This window comes from Solanum tuberosum, unplaced genomic scaffold (genome assembly GCF_000226075.1).
Source record: "Solanum tuberosum cultivar DM 1-3 516 R44 unplaced genomic scaffold, SolTub_3.0 scf00172, whole genome shotgun sequence".
NCBI lineage: Eukaryota > Viridiplantae > Streptophyta > Magnoliopsida > Solanales > Solanaceae > Solanum > Solanum tuberosum.
Genome location: NW_006239095.1, coordinates 781,609 through 801,596, shown reverse-complemented (window position 1 = coordinate 801,596; position 19,988 = coordinate 781,609). Strand labels below are relative to the sequence as shown.

The following is a 19,988-nucleotide window of genomic DNA, read 5'->3' as shown; positions in this document are numbered from 1 at the left end:
TATATTTTGATTAATTAAGTATTGAACTAAAATCAATAAAATTTGATTTTTTTTATAAACATATAATATTTTATTCGTAAGATATTCCATTTAATTAATAAGACACAATACAAAAATATACCTTTTTACTTGACATCAATTGTCTTCTACGCCCTTCAATTTTGAATGTGTACAACTAGACATATGTATTCTACGTGGCATAATACATGTAGGATGCCACGTAAGACACAAAATTGTCATGTAGGACGCTACATAAGATGAACATGTCTATCTGTTCAATTTTATACAAGTTTAAATGTCTAATTATACACACTGAAAGTTAGAAGGTATAGATGTTAGTTGAAATTAAGTTAAATGACACGTCTATGTATTATGCCAATTAATAACAATATACATTTTATTGTACATATTCTAGTATATATATTCACACACGAATTCATATTATCAAATCCTAAAATCTATATGATGAACAATCCAAACAATATAAGCCCATTAGTGATTATTACGCATGTGACACAAATTCGAATTAATAATTAAAGAAATAAAAAGAACTATATATATCCAATAATAATTGTTGAAAGAAAAGAAAATATGACTATTAATAAATGCAAGTCCTTTACAGCCTGGAAAGAAAGAATAACAAAAAGTGCACTAAATTAATTAATTAAAAGATGCTTCACCTTTTTCAAGGACTCTAAAACAATTAAAGTAAAAATGACAAAATTACAAATAATAAAAATCCAAAAATCCCAAAACAACAACTAATTTGTTGTGCACTAGATTTACCACTATCATCAATTTCAACTTTATTTTCCACAAAATAATGATGTCTTTTAGTATACCAAAATATAATTTTGTACCTAATTTTAGTACTCACATCAACTCTAATAATTGCCTTAGAATTATTTGAAACAGCCTTAACTGCATTATCCCATGGCATATTATGTGCCTCAATCATGCCACTTTTAGATGCTTCTTTATCTTTACCTTGTTTAAATTTATCAAATGTATAATTACCTAGAGGGTAACTTGTATTTGTACCATAGTAAAAACTAAGGGTAATGTTGTCGTAACGAACAGCTTTGTCCTTCATTTCATTCTTCAAATTGAGTTGAAATGATATATGGTTGTCACGCTTCGTCCTGTTGTTGTTGGAGTTGATTGATTTGTCAAGGCCTTGCACATAAACATCTCCAATGGAACATTTGGGCTTCGTGGTACGTAGAATTAACCATAGTACCAGAGCTGTGACGCCTAAACTCACTATCAATTTGACACAATCACAAGCACGTGAATCCGACATGTTGGGAAGTCAGAGGGATAGATTCAAAATTTGAAGTTATCAGAAGAGATGAAAGAAGAGATGGGAAATGAGAGTAGAGAGAAGTGGTAGAACAATATTCTTGAGAAGTTTTTGTGGGTTTCTTAAAGGTATATATTGATTCTCAACAATTATATTTTTTTTGCTTTTTTAAAGACTTGAGTGATTGGGTCAATGACTTTATTACTTTACTCCTCATTTTCTTTTTTTTTTTCTTTTTTGTACTTATAGACAAGTTAGTTGGTGGTTTCCATTAAATTCTTGGAACATGTCCTGCACAATAGTGTGAAAGGAAGACTGAAAAAAATAATTATTTTGCGAAAAATATTTTTCAGAAAAATAAGTAACCTTTTTGGTATTTAATGAATAAGAAAAAAGTATTCTTATAAAAGTTTATGTAAATAATCTAAATAAATATTATCGGATATGGTTCCACGAAATTTAAATATGTGCCCCCACACTCATCTAATTACTCCTCTGACAAGTTACAAATCACTTTGTCATTACTTGCAACTTCTTGGAAGATAATATAAAATAAAAAATAAAAAGTACAAAGACTAGTTGACCCAGCCTGTATTTTAAAAATACTTTTTTTAAAATCCAGGTCTTTTAAAAAAACAAATAATAAATCCAATTATTAAAGCTCTTCTCAAGAATTGATATTTTCTTTATTTCATGGTCCGGCGTCTGATACTCGCTTTGAGATACCAACTAATCAGGTGTCAAAAAATTTAAATCGATTGTTCCTTTTTGGTGTAGTTGTTTAATAAATTTATCAAAATCATAGTGACACCTTAACTTAATGAGGGTTTTATTACCCTCTCCTGAATTCATTTTTTCTATATTCTTGGGCATCTTTTGTGCTGACGTGATATCTTTAATCCGATAATGTTCTTGTGGTAAGTGGGCTCTTTGGATAGCCCATGAATAATTCAAGTAATTGAGTTAAGTCCAATTCTTGATAACTTTCATTTCTAGCCCAATTCTAATGAGACTAGAGATCAAGTTAGTTGATTTTGCAGATTTGGCCCTGGAATTTTTACTTTTCTTGGTAGTAACATATTTAGACACAATTTTATAGAATAATATTTTGGAGAGGAAGTTACTGAATTAGATTGAATTCTGTATTTACTTAATTGTAATCTATTATGGCCAACTACGTGAAAATTCTTTTGAATAATGGGTGACAGCGAGCACTGAATTCAGGACGGCCTTTGCTTACTCTAATGTCAATATGTGTGACTCTATCTCATATAAAAGCTTAAATTGTTACAGATATATAGATGATGATGGAGTACATGAGACTCGAACATAGAGACTTTGTTTGCTTCACTACCATGTTGAAGTGTATAACCATCTCATTAAAAACATAAGTTAGAATATTAGAAATAGCATACTTCTATTTACTTAGTTATATTCTCAACAAATTATAAAATGTTATGAAAAAAGTGAAAATAAAGAGAAGGCGAAAACTAAAGTGTCTTCATTAAGTTTAATATAAGATCATATATTTCACGATACAACAACTTATATTAGTACATAATAACTATATGTAGTGCTCGAATCCTTTAAAAATATTGTCATATATATAACGGATCATCCAAAAGTTATATATTTTTAAGGGATCCAATATGAGTGTGATAATATTTTTAAGGTCCAAAAGCAACATATATCATACTTAATTATACTAGTACATGCCAACTATTTGCTCAAACTCTTCAAAAATACTTTTAAATGTATGTTGGAGGATCTGACACGAATACAACATCATTTCGAAGTGCTCGAACAATGTATCACAGTATTACATACTAATTATTCAAATTAATTAACAACCCTACAGTTCGTCCTAATTTGACCATTCGATCCGGTCAAAGGACTAATATTTCCCATCTTAATCATGGAATTAACAAAGTCATTAAAGAAAAACTTAGAGCTATTACTATATGTCTCAACTAGGGTTTTTGTTGTTGTTGTTATAGCATCATCACTAGAGAACAAGATTTGATCTGATTCAAGAAGTCCTCTTCCATTGATTAAATTCTTGAAATAATGATTGTCAAATAAATTTGTGGAATTTCTATCAAGTGGGGTTGTGTTGTTTCCATCACTTGTGGATGGACACAAATTTTGAAGTTCACTTACTAAGGTTGTGTCTAATGTTGTGTCTGGTGAACTTGTCCCATTGAAGTTTCTTAATCTATTGTCAAATGTTGTACACCTTGCTAATCCAATTGTATGTGCACCTACAATAATATTCAATTAAACATTCAAAAAGGGTTAGCGCAAGTAGATGCGTATCCAGAATTTTGGGATGATGGGTGCACTATTATGAAAATTGAGGTGGATCTAATCGGTTTGACATTTAGGTTCTTATCATTGAAAATCATTAAAATTTTAAAATTATAGGTCCAAAATTGAAATGCTCAATTAATTAAAACACCAAAATTGCTATCAATTACCACTTAGAGATGTGTAACTCAATTTTAGAAAGAAAAATAAAATAAGATAGATATAAAATTCAAGTTTCTGACCTCACTAAGAGATGCGCCTAATCATCATCACATTATATGATATTTCGAGTGTGGGTTCACACATCTATATTTAACAAAAAAATTAAAAATATAACACTACTATATATGATTTCGAGAGGAGAGCATGGGTTCACGTGAACCCGATGACCCCCTCTTGCATACGCCTCCAACAAGTCTACTATTTCACTTAAAAGAAACGATGAACAACTTTTGTCACCAAATAAAAAAAAATTATAAGTAATCCTGCTTTAAAAAAGAGTTAACGAAGTTTTTAGCAAGTTCTGATTCTCTCATTCACTTAAAACACAACCCATGATATAATTACATTTATTATATCTAAAATTACATTCCTAATATAAGAAAAATATCTTTACTATATATATTATTGTATATAATTTTATTTTATTTTATTTTTTGTAAAAAAAATATTTAAATATTACCTGATAGGCTCACAACATCTGTTAAGTTTAATCCAACATCCTGGAATTTAGAAATAATTGTATTAAGATGATCAAATGGTGCTGGAAGTCCATTACTTGATCCAGAAAAATTAGCAACTAATCCATCTCTTCTCCCTAATAACACCTTCCAAAATGGCCCTCCACTCTGAAAAAATAATTAATAAATTAATTAGTCTAATGAGATAGATAGGATTCCGTCACTCTTAATTAGAGATCTCAAGTTCATATGCTGAAAAAAGGGAAAAGAGAAAAAATCATGATAGAGAACGCTACTTAGTTTAACGGGCCTTAGGAAGCGTGAATCTGAATTAATTAGGACTCTGTCGATAAAGCAAGTATTAGACACCATGTATATAGGAAATAATCAAGATTAGTTAGAGCCTTAAAGCGAGTATCAAACATCAAATGAATTTACCTTTAAAAAATGTAAAAATATTTACACAATTAGATAATTTTTTACTAGGTACATAAGTCCATGTAAATCTCTTGTAAATATTAATTTATTTGATAAAAATGATAATTAACCTATTATTACAGTATAAAATTCAATGAACGTATAAAAAATATATTTACATAATCAGTGCATAAAATTTAAATTAATCAAGAATAGCGTTTGACTTTTTAATCAATTCACCTAAATGTAGAGCTAGGCAGAACTAGAGTATCAATTACGAGTTCAATGGCTCAATAACTTTAACAAAAAAATCTATTTGTATTAAGAAAATCACTTTTATATATATAACAGGTTAAATTACACTGATAGCGTAAAAAAAATCTTACCAATAACACTGAATCTCTTGCAGCTATAGCTAATATATCAGCACAAGAAACAACTCCACTACATGTATTCTCAACAGCAGTTTTTATATTGTCTATCACTTCATATCCTCTTGCTGAGTTCAAATTTCCTGGAGTAAACTTCTCACTTGTGCTACTATTTCCATCCAACAACAATGATGCATCACAACCCTACAATTTTATTAAATTAAATTAGTCGAAAAAGTTACAGATATATATCGTTTGTTTAGTTAATTTATTAATATGATCGAAATATCAGTGTATATATTGTGTATATGTATGTATACTATATATAATATACATGTTTATTTAGCATAAAAATATGATCAATACACTTTGTACATATTTTGTAATCTAAATTAGTAGAAAAAGTTATAGATATATACCGTTCGTTTAATTAATTTATCAGTATGGTCGAAACATCAATGTATATTTTGTGTATAGGTATGTATATCATATATAATATATGTGCATATTTAGTATAAAGATTACACAATCTATACACTTTATACATATTTTGTAATCTAGTTAGCAGAAGTACGTTTAGAAAGAAAAATATACCTTTTTACTTGACATCAATTGTCTTCTACGCCTTTCAATTTTCAATGTGTACAAGTAGACATAGGTATTCTACGTGGCATAATACATGTAAGACGCCACGTAAGACAAAATTGTCATGTAGGATGCTACATAAGATGAACATGTCTATCTGTTCAATTTTATACAAGTTTAAGTGTCTAATTAGACACACTAAAAGTTAGAAGGTATAGATATCAGTTGAAATTAAGTTAAATGACACGTCTATGTATTATGTCAATTAATAACAATATACACTTTATTGTACATATTCTAGTATTTGTATTCACAAACGAATTCATATTATCAAATCCTTAAATTTATATGATGAACTCCAAACAATATAAGCCCATTAGTGATTTATTACGCATGTGACACAAATTCAAATTAATAATTAAAGAAATAAAAAGAACTATATATATCCAATAATAATTGTTGAAAGAAAAGAAAATATGAATATTAATAAATGCAAGTCCTTTACAGCCTGGAAAGAAAGAATAACAAAAAGTGCACTGAATTAATTAATTAAAAGATGCTTCACCTTTTTCATGGACCCTAAACCAATTAAAGTAAAAGTGACAAAATTACAAATAATAAAAATCCAAAAATCCCAAAACAACAACTAATTTGTTGTGCACTAGATTTACCACTATCATCAATTTCAACTTTATTTTCCACAAAATAATGATGTCTTTTAGTATACCAAAATATAATTTTGTACCTAATTTTAGTACTCACATCAACTCTAATAATTGCCTTAGAATTATTTGAAACAGCCTTAACTGCATTATCCCATGGCATATTATGTGCCTCAATCATGCCACTTTTAGATGCTTCTTTATCTTTACCTTGTTTAAATTTATCAAATGTATAATTACCTAGAGGGTAACTTGTATTTGTACCATAGTAAAAACTAAGGGTAATGTTGTCGTAACGAACAGCTTTGTCCTTCATTTCATTCTTCAAATTGAGTTGAAAAATGATATATGGTTGTCACGCTTTGTCATGTTGTTGTTGGAGTTGATTGATTTGTCAAGGCCTTGCACATAAACATCTCCAATGGAACATTTGGGCTTCGTGGTACGTAGAATTAACCATAGGACCAGAGCTGTGACGCCTAAACTCACTATCAATTTGACACAACTACAAGCACGTGAATCCAACATGTCCGACATGTTGGGAAGTCAGAGAGACAAATTCAAAATTTGAAGCTATCAGAAGAGATGATAGAAGAGATGGGAAATGAGAGTAGAGAGAAGTGGTAGAACAATGTTCTTGAGAAGTTTTTGTGGGTTTTTTAAAGGTATATATTGATTCTCAACAATTATATTTTTTTTTGCTTTTTTAAAGACTTGAGTGATTGGGTCAATGACTTTATTACTTTACCCCTCATTTTCTTTTTTGTACTTACAGACAAGTTAGTTGGTGGTTTCCATTAAATTCTTGGAACATGTCCTGCACAATAGTGTGAAAGGAAGACTGAAAAAATAATTATTTTGCGAAAAATATTTTTCAGAAAAATAAGTAACCTTTTTGGTATTTGATGAATAAGAAAAAAGTTTTTTTATAAAAGTATATGTAAATAATCTAAATAAATATTATCGGATATGGTTCCACGAAATTTAAACATGTGCCCCCCACACTCATCTAATTACTCCTCTGACAAGTTACAAATCACTTTGTCATTACTTGCAACTTCTTGGAAGATAATATAAAATAAAAAATAAAAAGTACAAAGACTAGTTGACCCAGCCTGTATTTTTAAAAATACTTTTTTTTTTAAATCCAGGTCTTTTCAAAAAACAAATAATAAATCCAATTATTTAAGCTCTTCTCAAGAATTGATATTTTCTTTTTTTCATGGTCCGGCGTCTGATACTCGCTTTGAGATACCAACTAATCAGGTGTCAAAAAATTTAAATCGATTGTTCCTTTTTGGTGTAGTTGTTTAATAAATTTATCAAAATCATAGTGACACCTTAACTTAATGAGGGTTTTATTACCCTCTCCTGAATTCATTTTTTCTATATTTTCGAGCACCTTTTGTGCTGACGTGATATCTTTAATCCGGTAATGTTCTTGTGGTAAGTGGGCTCTTTGGATAGCCCATGAATAATTCAAGTAATTGAGTTAAGTCCAATTCTTGATAACTTTCATTTCTAGCCCAATTCTAATGAGACTAGAGATCAAGTTAGTTGATTTTGCAGATTTGGCCCTTGAATTTTTACTTTTCTTGGTAGTAACATAATTAGACACAACTTCATAGAATAATATTTTGGACAGAAAGTTACTGAATTAGATTGAATTCTGCATTTACTTAATTGTAATCTATTATGGCCAACTACGACGTGGAAATTCTTTTGAATAATGGGTGACGGTGAGACCTGAATTCAGGACGACCTTTGCTTACTCTAATGTTAATGTGTGTGATATCTCATGTAAAAGCTCATGATAGAGTACATGAGACTCGAACCTAGAGACTTTGTTTGCTTCACTATCATGTTGAAGTGTATGAGAATTTCACTAAAAAAAACTTAAGTTTGAGTATTAGAGAAAACATACCTCTATTTACTTAATTATATTCTCAATAAATTCTAAAATGTTATGAAAAAAGTGAAAATAAAGAGAATACGAAAACTACAATTTCTTCATAAAGTTCAATATAAGATAATATATTTCACGATACAACAACTTATACTAGTACATAATAACTATATGCAGTGCTCAAACCCTTTTAAAATACTGTCAGATTTGTGGCGGATCATCCAAAAGTTATATATTTATAACATATCCAATATTGGTGTGACAATATTTTTAAGAGGTCAAAAGCAACATATATCATACTTATACCTCACAATACAACAACTTATACTAGTACATACTAACTATGTCACTCAAACTCTTCAAAAATACTGACAAGTGTACGTTGGAGGATCTGACACAAGTACAACATCATTTTGGAGTGCTCGAACAATGTATCATAGTATTACATACTAATTATTCAAATTAATTAACAACCCTACAGTTCGTCCTGATTTGACCGTTCGATCCGGTCAAAGGACTAATATTTCCCATCTTAATCATGGAATTAACAAAGTCATTAAAGAAAAACTTAGAGCTATTACTATATGTCTCAACTAGGGTTTTTGTTGTTGTTGTTATAGCATCATCACTAGAGAACAAGATTTGATCTGATTCAAGAAGTCCTCTTCCATTGATTAAATTCTTGAAATAATGATTGTCAAATAAATTTGTGGAATTTCTATCAAGTGGGGTTGTGTTGTTTCCATCACTTGTGGATGGACACAAATTTTGAAGTTCACTTACTAAGGTTGTGTCTAATGTTGTGTCTGGTGAACTTGTCCCATTGAAGTTTCTTAATCTATTGTCAAATGTTGTACACCTTGCTAATCCAATTGTATGTGCACCTACAATAATATTCAATTAAACATTCAAAAAGGGTTAGCGCAAGTAGATGCGTATCCAGAATTTTGGGATGATGGGTGCACTATTATGAAAATTGAGGTGGATCTAATCGGTTTGACATTTAGGTTCTTATCATTGAAAATCATTAAAATTTTAAAATTATAGGTCCAAAATTGAAATGCTTAATTAATTAAAACACCAAAATTGCTATCAATTATCACTTAGAGATGTGTTACTCAATTTTAGAAAGAAAACTAAAACAAGATATATATAAAATTCAAGTTTTTGACCTCACCCAATCATCGTCACATTATATGATATTTCGAGTGTGGGTTCACACATCTATATTTAACAAAAAATTTAAAAATATAACACTACTATATATGATTTCAGGAGGAGAGCATGAGTTCACGTGAACCTGGTGACCCCCTCTTGCATACGCCTCCAACAAGTCTACTATTTCAATTAAATGAAACGACGAACAACTTTTGTCACCAAATAATAAAAAAAATTATAAGTAATCCTGCTTTAAAAAAGAGTTAACGAAGTTTTTAGCAAATTCTGATTCTCTCATTCACTTAAAACACAACCTATGATATAATTACATTTATTATATCTAAAATTACATTCCTAATATAAGAAAAATATCTTTACTATATATATTATTGTATATAATTTTATTTTTTATTATTTTTTGTAAAAAAAAAATTTTAATATTACCTGATAGGCTCACAACATCTGTTAAGTTTAATCCAACATCCTGGAATTTTAGAAATAATTGTATTTGAGATGATCAAATGGTGCTGGAAGTCCATTACTTGATCCAGAAAAATTAGCAACTAATCCATCTCTTCTCCCCTAATAACACCTTCCAAAATGGCCCTCCACTCTGAAAATTTAATTAATAAATTAATTAGTCTAATGAGATAGATAGGATTCCGTCACTCTTAATTAAAGATCTCAAGTTCATATGCTCAAAAAGAAAAAAGAGAAAAAATCATGATAGAGAGCGCTACTTAGTTTAACGGGCCTTAGGAAGCGTGAATCTAAATTAATCAGGACTCTGTCAATAAAGCAAGTATTAGACACCATGTATATAGGAAATAATCAAGATTAGTTAGTGCCTTGAAGCGAGTATCAAACATCAAATGAATTTACCTTTAAAAAATGTAAAATATTTACACAATTAGATTATTTTTACTAGGTACATAAGTCCATGTAAATCTCTTGTAAATATTAATTTATTTGATAAAAATGCTAATTAACCTATTATTACAGTATAAAATTCATTGAACGTATAAAAAATATATTTACATAATCAGTGTGTAAAATTTAAATTAATCAAGAATAACGTTTCACTTTATAATCAGTTCACCTAAATGTAGAGCTAGGCAGAACTAGAGTATCAATTACGAGTTCGATGGCTCAATAATTTTAACAAAAAAATCTATTTGTATTAAGAAAATCACTTTTATATATATAACAGGTTAAATTGCACTGATAGCGTAAAAAAAATCTTACCAATAACACTGAGTCTCTTGCAGCTATAGCTAATATATCTGCACAAGAAACAACTCCACTACATGTATTCTCAACAGCAGTTTTTATGTTGTCTATCACTTCATATCCTCTTGCTGAGTTCAAATTTCCTGGAGTAAACTTCTCACTTGTACTACTATTTCCATCCAACAATAATGATGCATCACAACCCTACAATTTTTATTAAATTAAATTAGTCGAAAAAAGTTACAGATATATATCGTTTGTTTAGTTAATTTATTAATATGATCGAATATCAGTGTATATATTGTGTATATGTATGTATACTATATATAATATACATGTTATTTAGCAATAAAAATATGATCAATACACTTTGTACATATTTTGTAATCTAAATTAGTAGAAAAAGTTAAAGATATATACCGTTCGTTTAATTAATTTATCAATATGGTCGAAATATTAATGTATATTTTGTGTATAGGTATGTATATCATATAAAATATATGTGCATATTTAGTATAAAGATTACACAATCTATACACTTTATACATATTTTGTAATCTAGTTAGCAGAAGTACGTTTAGAGACATCTTTAAAAGTAAGTACTAATGGTTAGTGTATTTTAATACTCCCTCTGTCCCTAATTACTTGTCCAATTTTTTATAGTTGTCCCTAATTACTTGTCCATTTTGACTAATCAAGAAAGGACAAATTTTCTTACCCTATTATACCCTCAATTAAATGACTAATTACTTTGAAAAATGTAGAACTTTTCATCCACTTTATAATTAATAGGGGTAAAATGGTAAACTCACTATGTCATTAATTGTTTTCTTAATATGTGTGACAATTCAAAAGCAGACAAGTAATTAGGGACAGAGGGAGAGGAAGTATGTTGTAACAAGTGATGATTTGTTTATTTTTTTCGTTACTAATTATCCACTTCTTATGAATAGTTAATTTGATACAAATATTTTTTAAATGATCTGATAGTACAAAATATTTAAATATTGTGTCAATATATAGAAGTTAATTAATTAACTCGTAGACAGCTGTAAAGTTTGAATTTTGTACATTGATGGTGTATAAATTTATCAAACCATGAAACTAGATTGACATACAATACAACATATAAATAACTCATTTAGCCGGTTAAATTGCATTGATAGTTTTAAAAAATTATACGATTAATATGCATAATTTAAATTAAAAAAATATTGAAATAAAGATATTAAAAAGGGAGTCTTAGAGTAACAATGTTGTTATCACCATATGATATATTTTTCACGGGTTAATTCTGAGTCATATGTTAGCTATGGGTGTTAATTAATCACATGATACATTTTTGACATGTAGAGATGTCTAAATGACAGTTGGTGCTAACTTTAAGCCCTTTTATATGTATTTGGCCTAATAATAACTTTAAAATAAGGTAAAACAGTCTTATATTATAACAAGTTTAATTATATCGTCAGCGAGCATAAAAACTCACATTGACAAAGCAATCATGGAAGTGAAGACGAAGCAAAGAAGCAGCCATTCTTATTTCACTCTTGATTGCACTTTGAACTTCTTTACGAACAACTTTAAGAAGATTTGGACATGTTTTTGAGTAAAAATTTGGTGTTAATTGAGAATTCACACCTACAAATAACACCAAGAAAGTCATAATTTGGAAATATAAAATAAAATTACAAGGTCTAGTCTTCATGATTTTATTATCGACTCTTGACAATTGTTTTTCTTTTGACTCAGAACGATTGAATTTGGACTTTTAACGACTAAACATTTGATTGTGAATGCATGTCAATGTATTTAAACCCTAATTTATAGTCATGATTAAGGGATGATTAAATATTAAAAATTTCATTAATATAAGCTATAGTGGTATGATGTATGGCGGCTCCATTTAGTTTTTTTTTCTTTTTTTTTTAAAAATTAAACTTAATTAAAATCGACAACTAATTAATCTACAATTTACTTAATGCTAATCACTGTGGAAAGTGAAGAAAATAAAGGTTTTAATATTGCATGGTTATGGTAATGGGGGCTTAGTACTTAATTACTTATCATAATATATTAAATTTTAGTGATCAGTGACGATCAATTTTTTTTCTTTCGATCTTTATTGACTTCTAGCGACTGGATTTGAATTTTTTATTGTTATGTTTTGGTAAGGATGTTGTGTGTGCATGTTAATGTATTTGAACCCTAATTTTTATTCATGATTAATTAATAAATATAAAATTCATTTATATATAAGTTATTAGGTGGTGTAGAGCTGTCAATATGGGCTGGTCCATTCCATCCGGGCTAACCCATACAAGCTTTGCAATTTGACGAGCCAGGTCGGGATAGCCCATTTTTATGTGGGCCAAAAAATAGTCGGCCCAGCTCACAAGTGTGTGGCCCAGCCTTTTTTCTTAGAAGTATATTTTTTATAATTTTTTAAATTAAATTATAATTTAAAAATATTATCATAAATATCGACTAGTGTTACTACTTATTAATCAAATACACAAATAAAATTATCTATATAATATTTATTAAGTTTGATTTCAAGTAAAAACATAAATAGCTAATTAAATAGAAATATTAACCTAATTGTTTTCCAATGATCATAATAAAACACAAAAACTATGATAATATGTTGGGGTATTTTTCAGACCCTTATCCCTAATATTTATTAAGTTTGATTTCAAGTAAAAACATAAATAGCTAAATAGAAATATTAACCTAATTGTTTTCCAATGATCATAATAAAACACAAAAACTATGATAATATTCCATAGGCTATGGCCTATGTAGTGATTCCCTAGAAATTTTAGAAACTTTATTTTACACAGTACATATTTTATAAACATAATTTGTATTTAAATTGTAATATTTCAAACTTTAAACAGATTTTGAGTGTAGACTCCTGTTATTTTTAATACTCTATTTTATTTTTATTTGTCCCACGGGCCGACCCTATCCATATTTCTCAAACTCCACAAATCGACAAACTTATTCAGGCAGGGCTAAAAAGCCCTTTTCTTAAATGGGCTTCAAAAATCGTAGCTCAGCCCTATTAAATTACGGGTTAGGCCAGGCCGGTCCAACGGGCCTAGCCCATATTGACGGCTCTAAGGTGGTGTATCACTAAAAAAAAAAAAGAATTAGTGATGGACAATATCTTTTATTGTTAAACAGAAAGCTTTTGTCGCTAATTCTATTTAATAATGGATAAGCTAGCAAAATAATATTATATTAGCTACGAACTATTTATCGACAGATTAACGACGAGTTTCTTTTAACTCATTGTTTAGTTTTTTTTTTTTGTAGTGGCATGATGTATGGCGGTTCCATTTAGGGTTTTTGCATCAAACTTAAAATGTATAACCATTTACTTAATTATAATATTAATCACTATGGAAAGTTAAGAGTTGAAAGTTTTAAATTATATTATTATATTGAAAATACAAGCATGTTCATGAATGTTAGCTATGTTTGAGGGATAATTTAATTAATTAATTGGATTGAACTTAATTATAGTGCATGATAATTAAAAAAAATGTTCCAATAACATTGTGTTTTTTTAGTTGTTTCTAATATGTATTAGTGCTTAATTACGTTGATAGCATGATTATTATCTTTAATATATCTTCTCTCTTGGACTATAATAGTAGTTATGTATCTCTTTTCGTACCAAAACATTGACTTTTACGATAAACACGTTGAAATTATTTTTGATAATATATGGAAGACGATTGATAAGACTAGAACTTATAAGAGGAAAACAATTAGGAAAAATTACATGGTTAAGCAAACGTATACTAGTTAATTAGTCATCATAGATATAGTTTAGTTAATTACCACTCCCAACCAACATTCAGTGATAATTACGTTTGTATAATTCACACGTTTGTATAATTTAGAATTTGTATAATATAATTTGTATAACATTTGTATAATGTAATTTTGTATAATATAATTTGCATAACATTTGTATAAAGTAATTTTGTATAGTATAATTTGTATAATTATTTAAAGTTCAAATGTTTGTGTTTGTATAAATTCGTTATTTCGAATTTTTACAAAAATAGCTCAATTATACAAACGTACTCGCAAATTATACAAATTCACCCGCAAATTATACAAACGGGGCAGCTTAAACTGTAACTACAATCCGTAAATATGCAAACTATAGCTATAAAACATAATTAAGTTTATTATTTTGGCTATTTACGAAAATTCCCCCAAACGATTAACGGCCCATTTTCCCATAGAAACATGAAGAATGTATACAAGGCCCATTATATCTGATATATTCAGACCTCAATACATTTGATTATAAGCCCAGTCTTATTGAGCCCATTACATCCTAGCCCAAAATTTGTATATCATAATTCCTAGGGAGAATTTCACAAATAGCCACCCCCACCCCCACCCCGATACCGGAATAGAAAAATAGTCATTGTCGTGGAGTTTGAAATTTTACAAAACTCTAGGATATTTTCTTCGAGTTTCACTTGTGAGATTCGATACTCTAGAACTTATTTTCAAGAATCGGGCCAAAAAATGGCTAATGTGCGTTATTTCTTCTAAGTCATGCGGCTTTGAAGTAAGGTCGCTTATATCATATACGCTTTGTTCTTTAAAACGGGCTAGTTTTTAATTTTTGTACTATAGCAATTGAACTTGTGCCTAGCGTAGTTTTTTAGAAGCTGAAGTCCCGCCTGAACATAACTTGTGAAATATTATAATGCGAAAATATAAACTTATACCTTGTGAAATAAACTTTGTTATGAGGGATAAAAATTAAAGACTAACACAAAATATGAGCAAAAGTACAAATGATACCACTTATATTACAATACTTTTGGACATGAGATGAAAGGTCTTTGGTAAGAAGAGATGGTAGGCTTGACACAAATATTGTTACTTATCATCCACTTTAAAATTAAGCAGTTCAGTTCGATGATACCATGTTGCTTGCATATAATATAAAATAAACTTATCACCCACTTTGTGTCTTATAATATTATAACTTGCACAATGTAATTTATTTTCCTAAGACAATGTTTTGTTCAAATTAATTTCTTAGTTATTTTCTAGTGTTCGGCAATTAAGCAAAAAAATATTATCCCACACATTATATGTGTGACATGGGGTGGGAAAGTGGCAGATCCACCTTATACTAAAGGGATGATACGCATTCACCGGAAATTTCGTTGTTTTAGGTTAAAATTTTAGTTTTATGTATATATACTATGTGTTGATTCTCATTTCTTTTACATGTATCTACTTTTTATATATTTTGATATCTCTTAGTAAATTTCTTACTCCGCCGCTGATGTGAAGAGTGGGTTCGAAGGTGTGGGATGGTCAAGAAGTGGGGGTTGGGAAAGATACAATAAGCTTGGAATCTCACTAATGAAACTTGTTTTTCCTACTTTCATTATAAAAATCATATTTTAAGAAACTTAAAAAATACTTTTCAAAACATTATGATCAATCAAAAATAAATAAAAAATTGAAAAAATATTTTTTCACAAAAATACAAAAAAAAAAAAACTCTTGTTAAAATTTGGAAGATTCAAAATACAAATAAGTCTATTAATACTGCAGTCAAGTGACTTTATTAGTATAAGAATATTCTATGGAGTTCTAATTATTATTATACCATAAAGTCAGCCATGCAGATAAAATTTAAGGAATATTAAGACTTCTTTTTATTCACACACAAAAAGATACGTATTCATAGGAAAAATTCCATAATTAATGATTAGTTATATATCAAGTTGTAATTATTATTTTTTAAATATATGTCATTTAGGAAAACTTAATTTGGAGATCAAAACCAAGAATAATTCATGTATTCTAAGTCTATATATAGTTAATGATTCTAATAAATTATTCTTTTGATTATTTCTTCACATGTAGTTGAAGTAGTATTCAAGTAATGCCCTTTGATTTCATCTGTTTCAATTTGTATTTTTTAATTGCTTTAGATAAATATACAAAATGATTTCTTCAATACATGAAAGATTATATTTAAATTCAACATTTTCAACGTGAAACATAAATATATATTTGTGTGAGAATTCATCAAAATTTCAACAAATATCGTATTTGTACTCATAACTTTAAAAGTGCAATGAATTCAGTGTTAAAAATATTTAAGATCAAACCAGTAAATATGAATTTTAAACCTTGTATTTTTGTCAAGAAATATACCGAATATATATATAATAAACTTCAAAACTCATAAATTATAACTCTAGATCTATAAACTTCAATATCGTAGATCCGCCTATGACGTGTCATGAACTTATCCTTATAATAATCATGTAAGAGTTAATTTCCAAATGAGTAATGTACAAGTCTTATAGTAGATAGTACTTTTCCCAAATAAATGTATTATTTCCATCAAAAATGAAGTAGCATGTGTGTGACACACTGACACTACAAGAAATAATTCAATTTTTAACGACCCGTCTGTTAGAAATTAAATTCATCAAAAAATTGAAATTTATAATGGAAAATTCGTTAGAAGCATATTCGATGAATGATTTTTCCAAGATTTTTTCATAAATATTAATTTTTTGATGGATTTTAATCGAAATGTATTCATTAAAAATTGACTGATTTGTAGTAATGTAATGATATTGTTCACTTTTTCTTTGTTTTTGAGTGGCAAATTTGACAATTCTCACTTAATTATTCAAATTTGTCAATTGTATAGACACATGCATTTTGACTTTTTCAATAAAAATAAAGATAAAGAATTTAATGAAAATAAGTATAGCTGGCAAATTTCTTAAATACTTCTACTATTCCTTTTATAGTGATTCTTAATAATTATATGTATACTATTATTCAATCAATTCATAATTAGGTGAGACAAGTAAATTTGGAGTAAACATAAAGTCCAAATATATAAATTGACATTATTGTAAAAATTCAAAATCATATTTGTTTTTTATCAATATCTAAATTAGACTTGTTCACTTCAAAGTCATATAAAGTTAAAGTAGAAATGGTTGAATAGCATTTTCAGTCCCTCAATTATTAATAAAATTTATTTTTATTATTTCTGATATCTGATGAAGCATATTAAATCTGTAATTAATTAAATTATGTATTTTTAATTCTATTGCTTGTGAATATTCATAAATTTACGAGAATATGATACTATTTTGGTAACAATTATTGTACTCTTTTTTTAAGGGTACTAATCGTTTTCCATATTAATCAATATTTAATTGACTGGTCTGAGGTTATCGACAAAAAATAGAAAATAGAGGAATATTACTGCAGCACCACATGCATGCAAATAAACATTGCAGATCTAAAAGGAATACTAAGAGAAATTTGTAAGGTAGTAGACTGGCTCGTAGACAAGCAAAGATAGTACATCGAGTTTTATGGTGTTATTTCACTATCTTTATATTCGATTCGTTAGATTATTAACTTTGATATCACATGTTAGGCTAAAACAGTCTAAAAGTACTTTTACCCTTGTTTGATATTTTGCTCGTTTTAGAATAAATCTACATAAAAAAATTTCAAAAGGCGTCACATGCACTAGTATTGTTACATTATGTAACTTATATTTCGTTACACCAAGCTACAATCTGATACAATGAATATCATTATGAGTTATGACATCATCATAGTTCACACAAAATATGGTAGTAGACTGGCTCGTAGATAGGCAAAGACAGTAAGTCGAGCTCCATGATATCATTGTGCCATCTTCAATACACTCGATTCATTAAATTATTGATTTTGATACCACTTGTTAGGCTAAAATAAAAATACTTTAATGTCATGTGATATTTATTCATTTTTTGGATTGAATTTGCACAATTTTTTACACGATATATATGCATTAACTTATATATCGTTTCACCTACAACATTATAATAAAGGAATATCATGATAACTTCTTCATAATTCACACACAAGAAGTTAAGGTAAAGACACTAAGTCGAGCTCTATGGTATCATTTTTCCATTCATAATAATTCGTTAAATTATTAGCTTTTGATATCACTTGTTGAGCTAAGACAATTTAAAAATATTATTTATATTATGTAATATTATTCGTTTTTTTTTCTTTCAAAACCACACTTTTTTTTCCTTTCGGAAGGCCTCACACACCAATATATAACTTATTTTTCGGTAGATTTTACATAAATCCCATAGTGTTAATTATAGTCAATCACATTTTATTCCTATTCTTTTCTAAATTACAAAAATCTCTTAAATTTGATGGGATCAGGATATATCAAAACATCCCGATATATCACGTTCTGGTTTCAGATACATCCTCCAACGTCCGGATACATCGCATTTCCGTTTCGAATACATCACTCAACGTCTCGATACATTGCGTACGTTCCGACACATCACATAAAAGTGATGTATCCAACCGATCATTCGACAATATAACTTGTTTCGTTCCTTTGAGCCAAATATAAGCCTGACAAGTGGGCCGACCCGGGGATTGCGGGCCGGGTCTCGTGTTTACTAGCACTATATTCCAGATGTACATTTGATTAATTTGTTCAAATAAAAGACACAACTTTCATGTTAAAAAAAAAAGTAGTTGGCATTTTCTTAAATATAGTTCTTGGTACGTGTTTCTTTGATTGTGATTTCATGATGTACATTCTTTAACCAATTCATTAATTATTAGGTTAGAAAAAAAAATAAACATTATTAAAAACGTGAATTTTCGAGAGACGTTCTCATCGAAATGCCATTAGAAATATGGAATTTCCAATAGAATATTTCCGACAAGTCAATTTTTAATGGATTTTGTCGAAATATTCCGTCGTAAATTTGAGTTTTTTCTTTAGTAGTTTTGAAGTCAATCATAAGTCCCATAAATATTACCTAATTTGATCTATGGTAAAATCAAAAGGAATTCACTTGTCTTAATCATGATGATATTGTTTAATCAAGCTATAAATTTGACTTGTTTCCTTTTAAGTCAAATATTGATCATATAACTTTTTTCCTCTTCAAACAATTTGGGTTCAAGTTATAATATTCACTGTCAATGTAAAATAAATAAATTATACTATTACATTGCTTAAAAGATATTATAGCTAAGCTTTCTTAAAATTTGTAATTTTGAAAATAAAGTAGTTTATCTGCAATAACAGATAAATATATATGTTTGATGATGTAAAAATTCCTTATATTGATTACATATATATATAACTTTATGAACTTTACTATTTTATGTGACATAATTTAATTTATATTATATGTACATTCTTTCTCCAATCATATATAAATAAGTCCAACATTTTGACTATTGTGGTAATGATTATAATTATCATCAATCAAGCCACGCTTATGAGTCGCTGGTTCATTT

General features: G+C 28.4%; 2 protein-coding genes and 2 pseudogenes across 2 annotated transcripts; all 4 read right to left on the bottom strand.

Annotated features, from left to right (window-relative positions):
* Window positions 1-598: 598 nt before the first annotated feature.
* Window positions 599-1,456, bottom strand: LOC102589039 (protein NDR1-like). Its single transcript, XM_006354129.2, has one exon. It carries the CDS (start codon window positions 1,301-1,303, stop codon window positions 704-706), a length of 600 nt encoding a protein of 199 aa, XP_006354191.1. The 5' UTR covers window positions 1,304-1,456; the 3' UTR covers window positions 599-703.
* Window positions 1,457-2,984: 1,528 nt separating this feature from the next.
* On the bottom strand, window positions 2,985-5,687 carry LOC102604538 (peroxidase N-like). The gene is made up of 4 exons (XM_006354169.2): window positions 5,673-5,687; window positions 5,094-5,282; window positions 4,293-4,458; window positions 2,985-3,564 (listed from the first exon to the last, which is right to left on the bottom strand). The coding sequence occupies exons 1-4, from the start codon at window positions 5,685-5,687 to the stop codon at window positions 3,143-3,145; spliced, it is 792 nt and encodes a 263-aa protein (XP_006354231.1). The 3' UTR covers window positions 2,985-3,142.
* A 459-nt stretch (window positions 5,688-6,146) lies between these two features.
* LOC102604209 (protein NDR1-like) lies at window positions 6,147-6,987 on the bottom strand (annotated as a pseudogene).
* A 1,411-nt stretch (window positions 6,988-8,398) lies between these two features.
* LOC102588706 (peroxidase N-like) lies at window positions 8,399-12,397 on the bottom strand (annotated as a pseudogene).
* Between the last annotated feature and the right edge of the window lie 7,591 nt (window positions 12,398-19,988).

Excerpts from the sequence above, each read along its gene's own strand:
- LOC102604538 (XM_006354169.2), bottom strand. Across the intron at positions 4,459-5,093 it reads CAAGAGATTCAGTGTTATTG|AGTGGAGGGCCATTTTGGAA; the intron begins GTAAGATTTTTT and ends TTATTTTTTCAG. Across the intron at positions 3,565-4,292 it reads AGATGTTGTGAGCCTATCAG|GTGCACATACAATTGGATTA; the intron begins GTAATATTTAAA and ends ATATTATTGTAG.
- LOC102589039 (XM_006354129.2), bottom strand. The coding sequence starts at position 1,303 with ATGTCGGATTCACGTGCTTGTGATTGTGTCAAATTGATAGTGAGTTTA.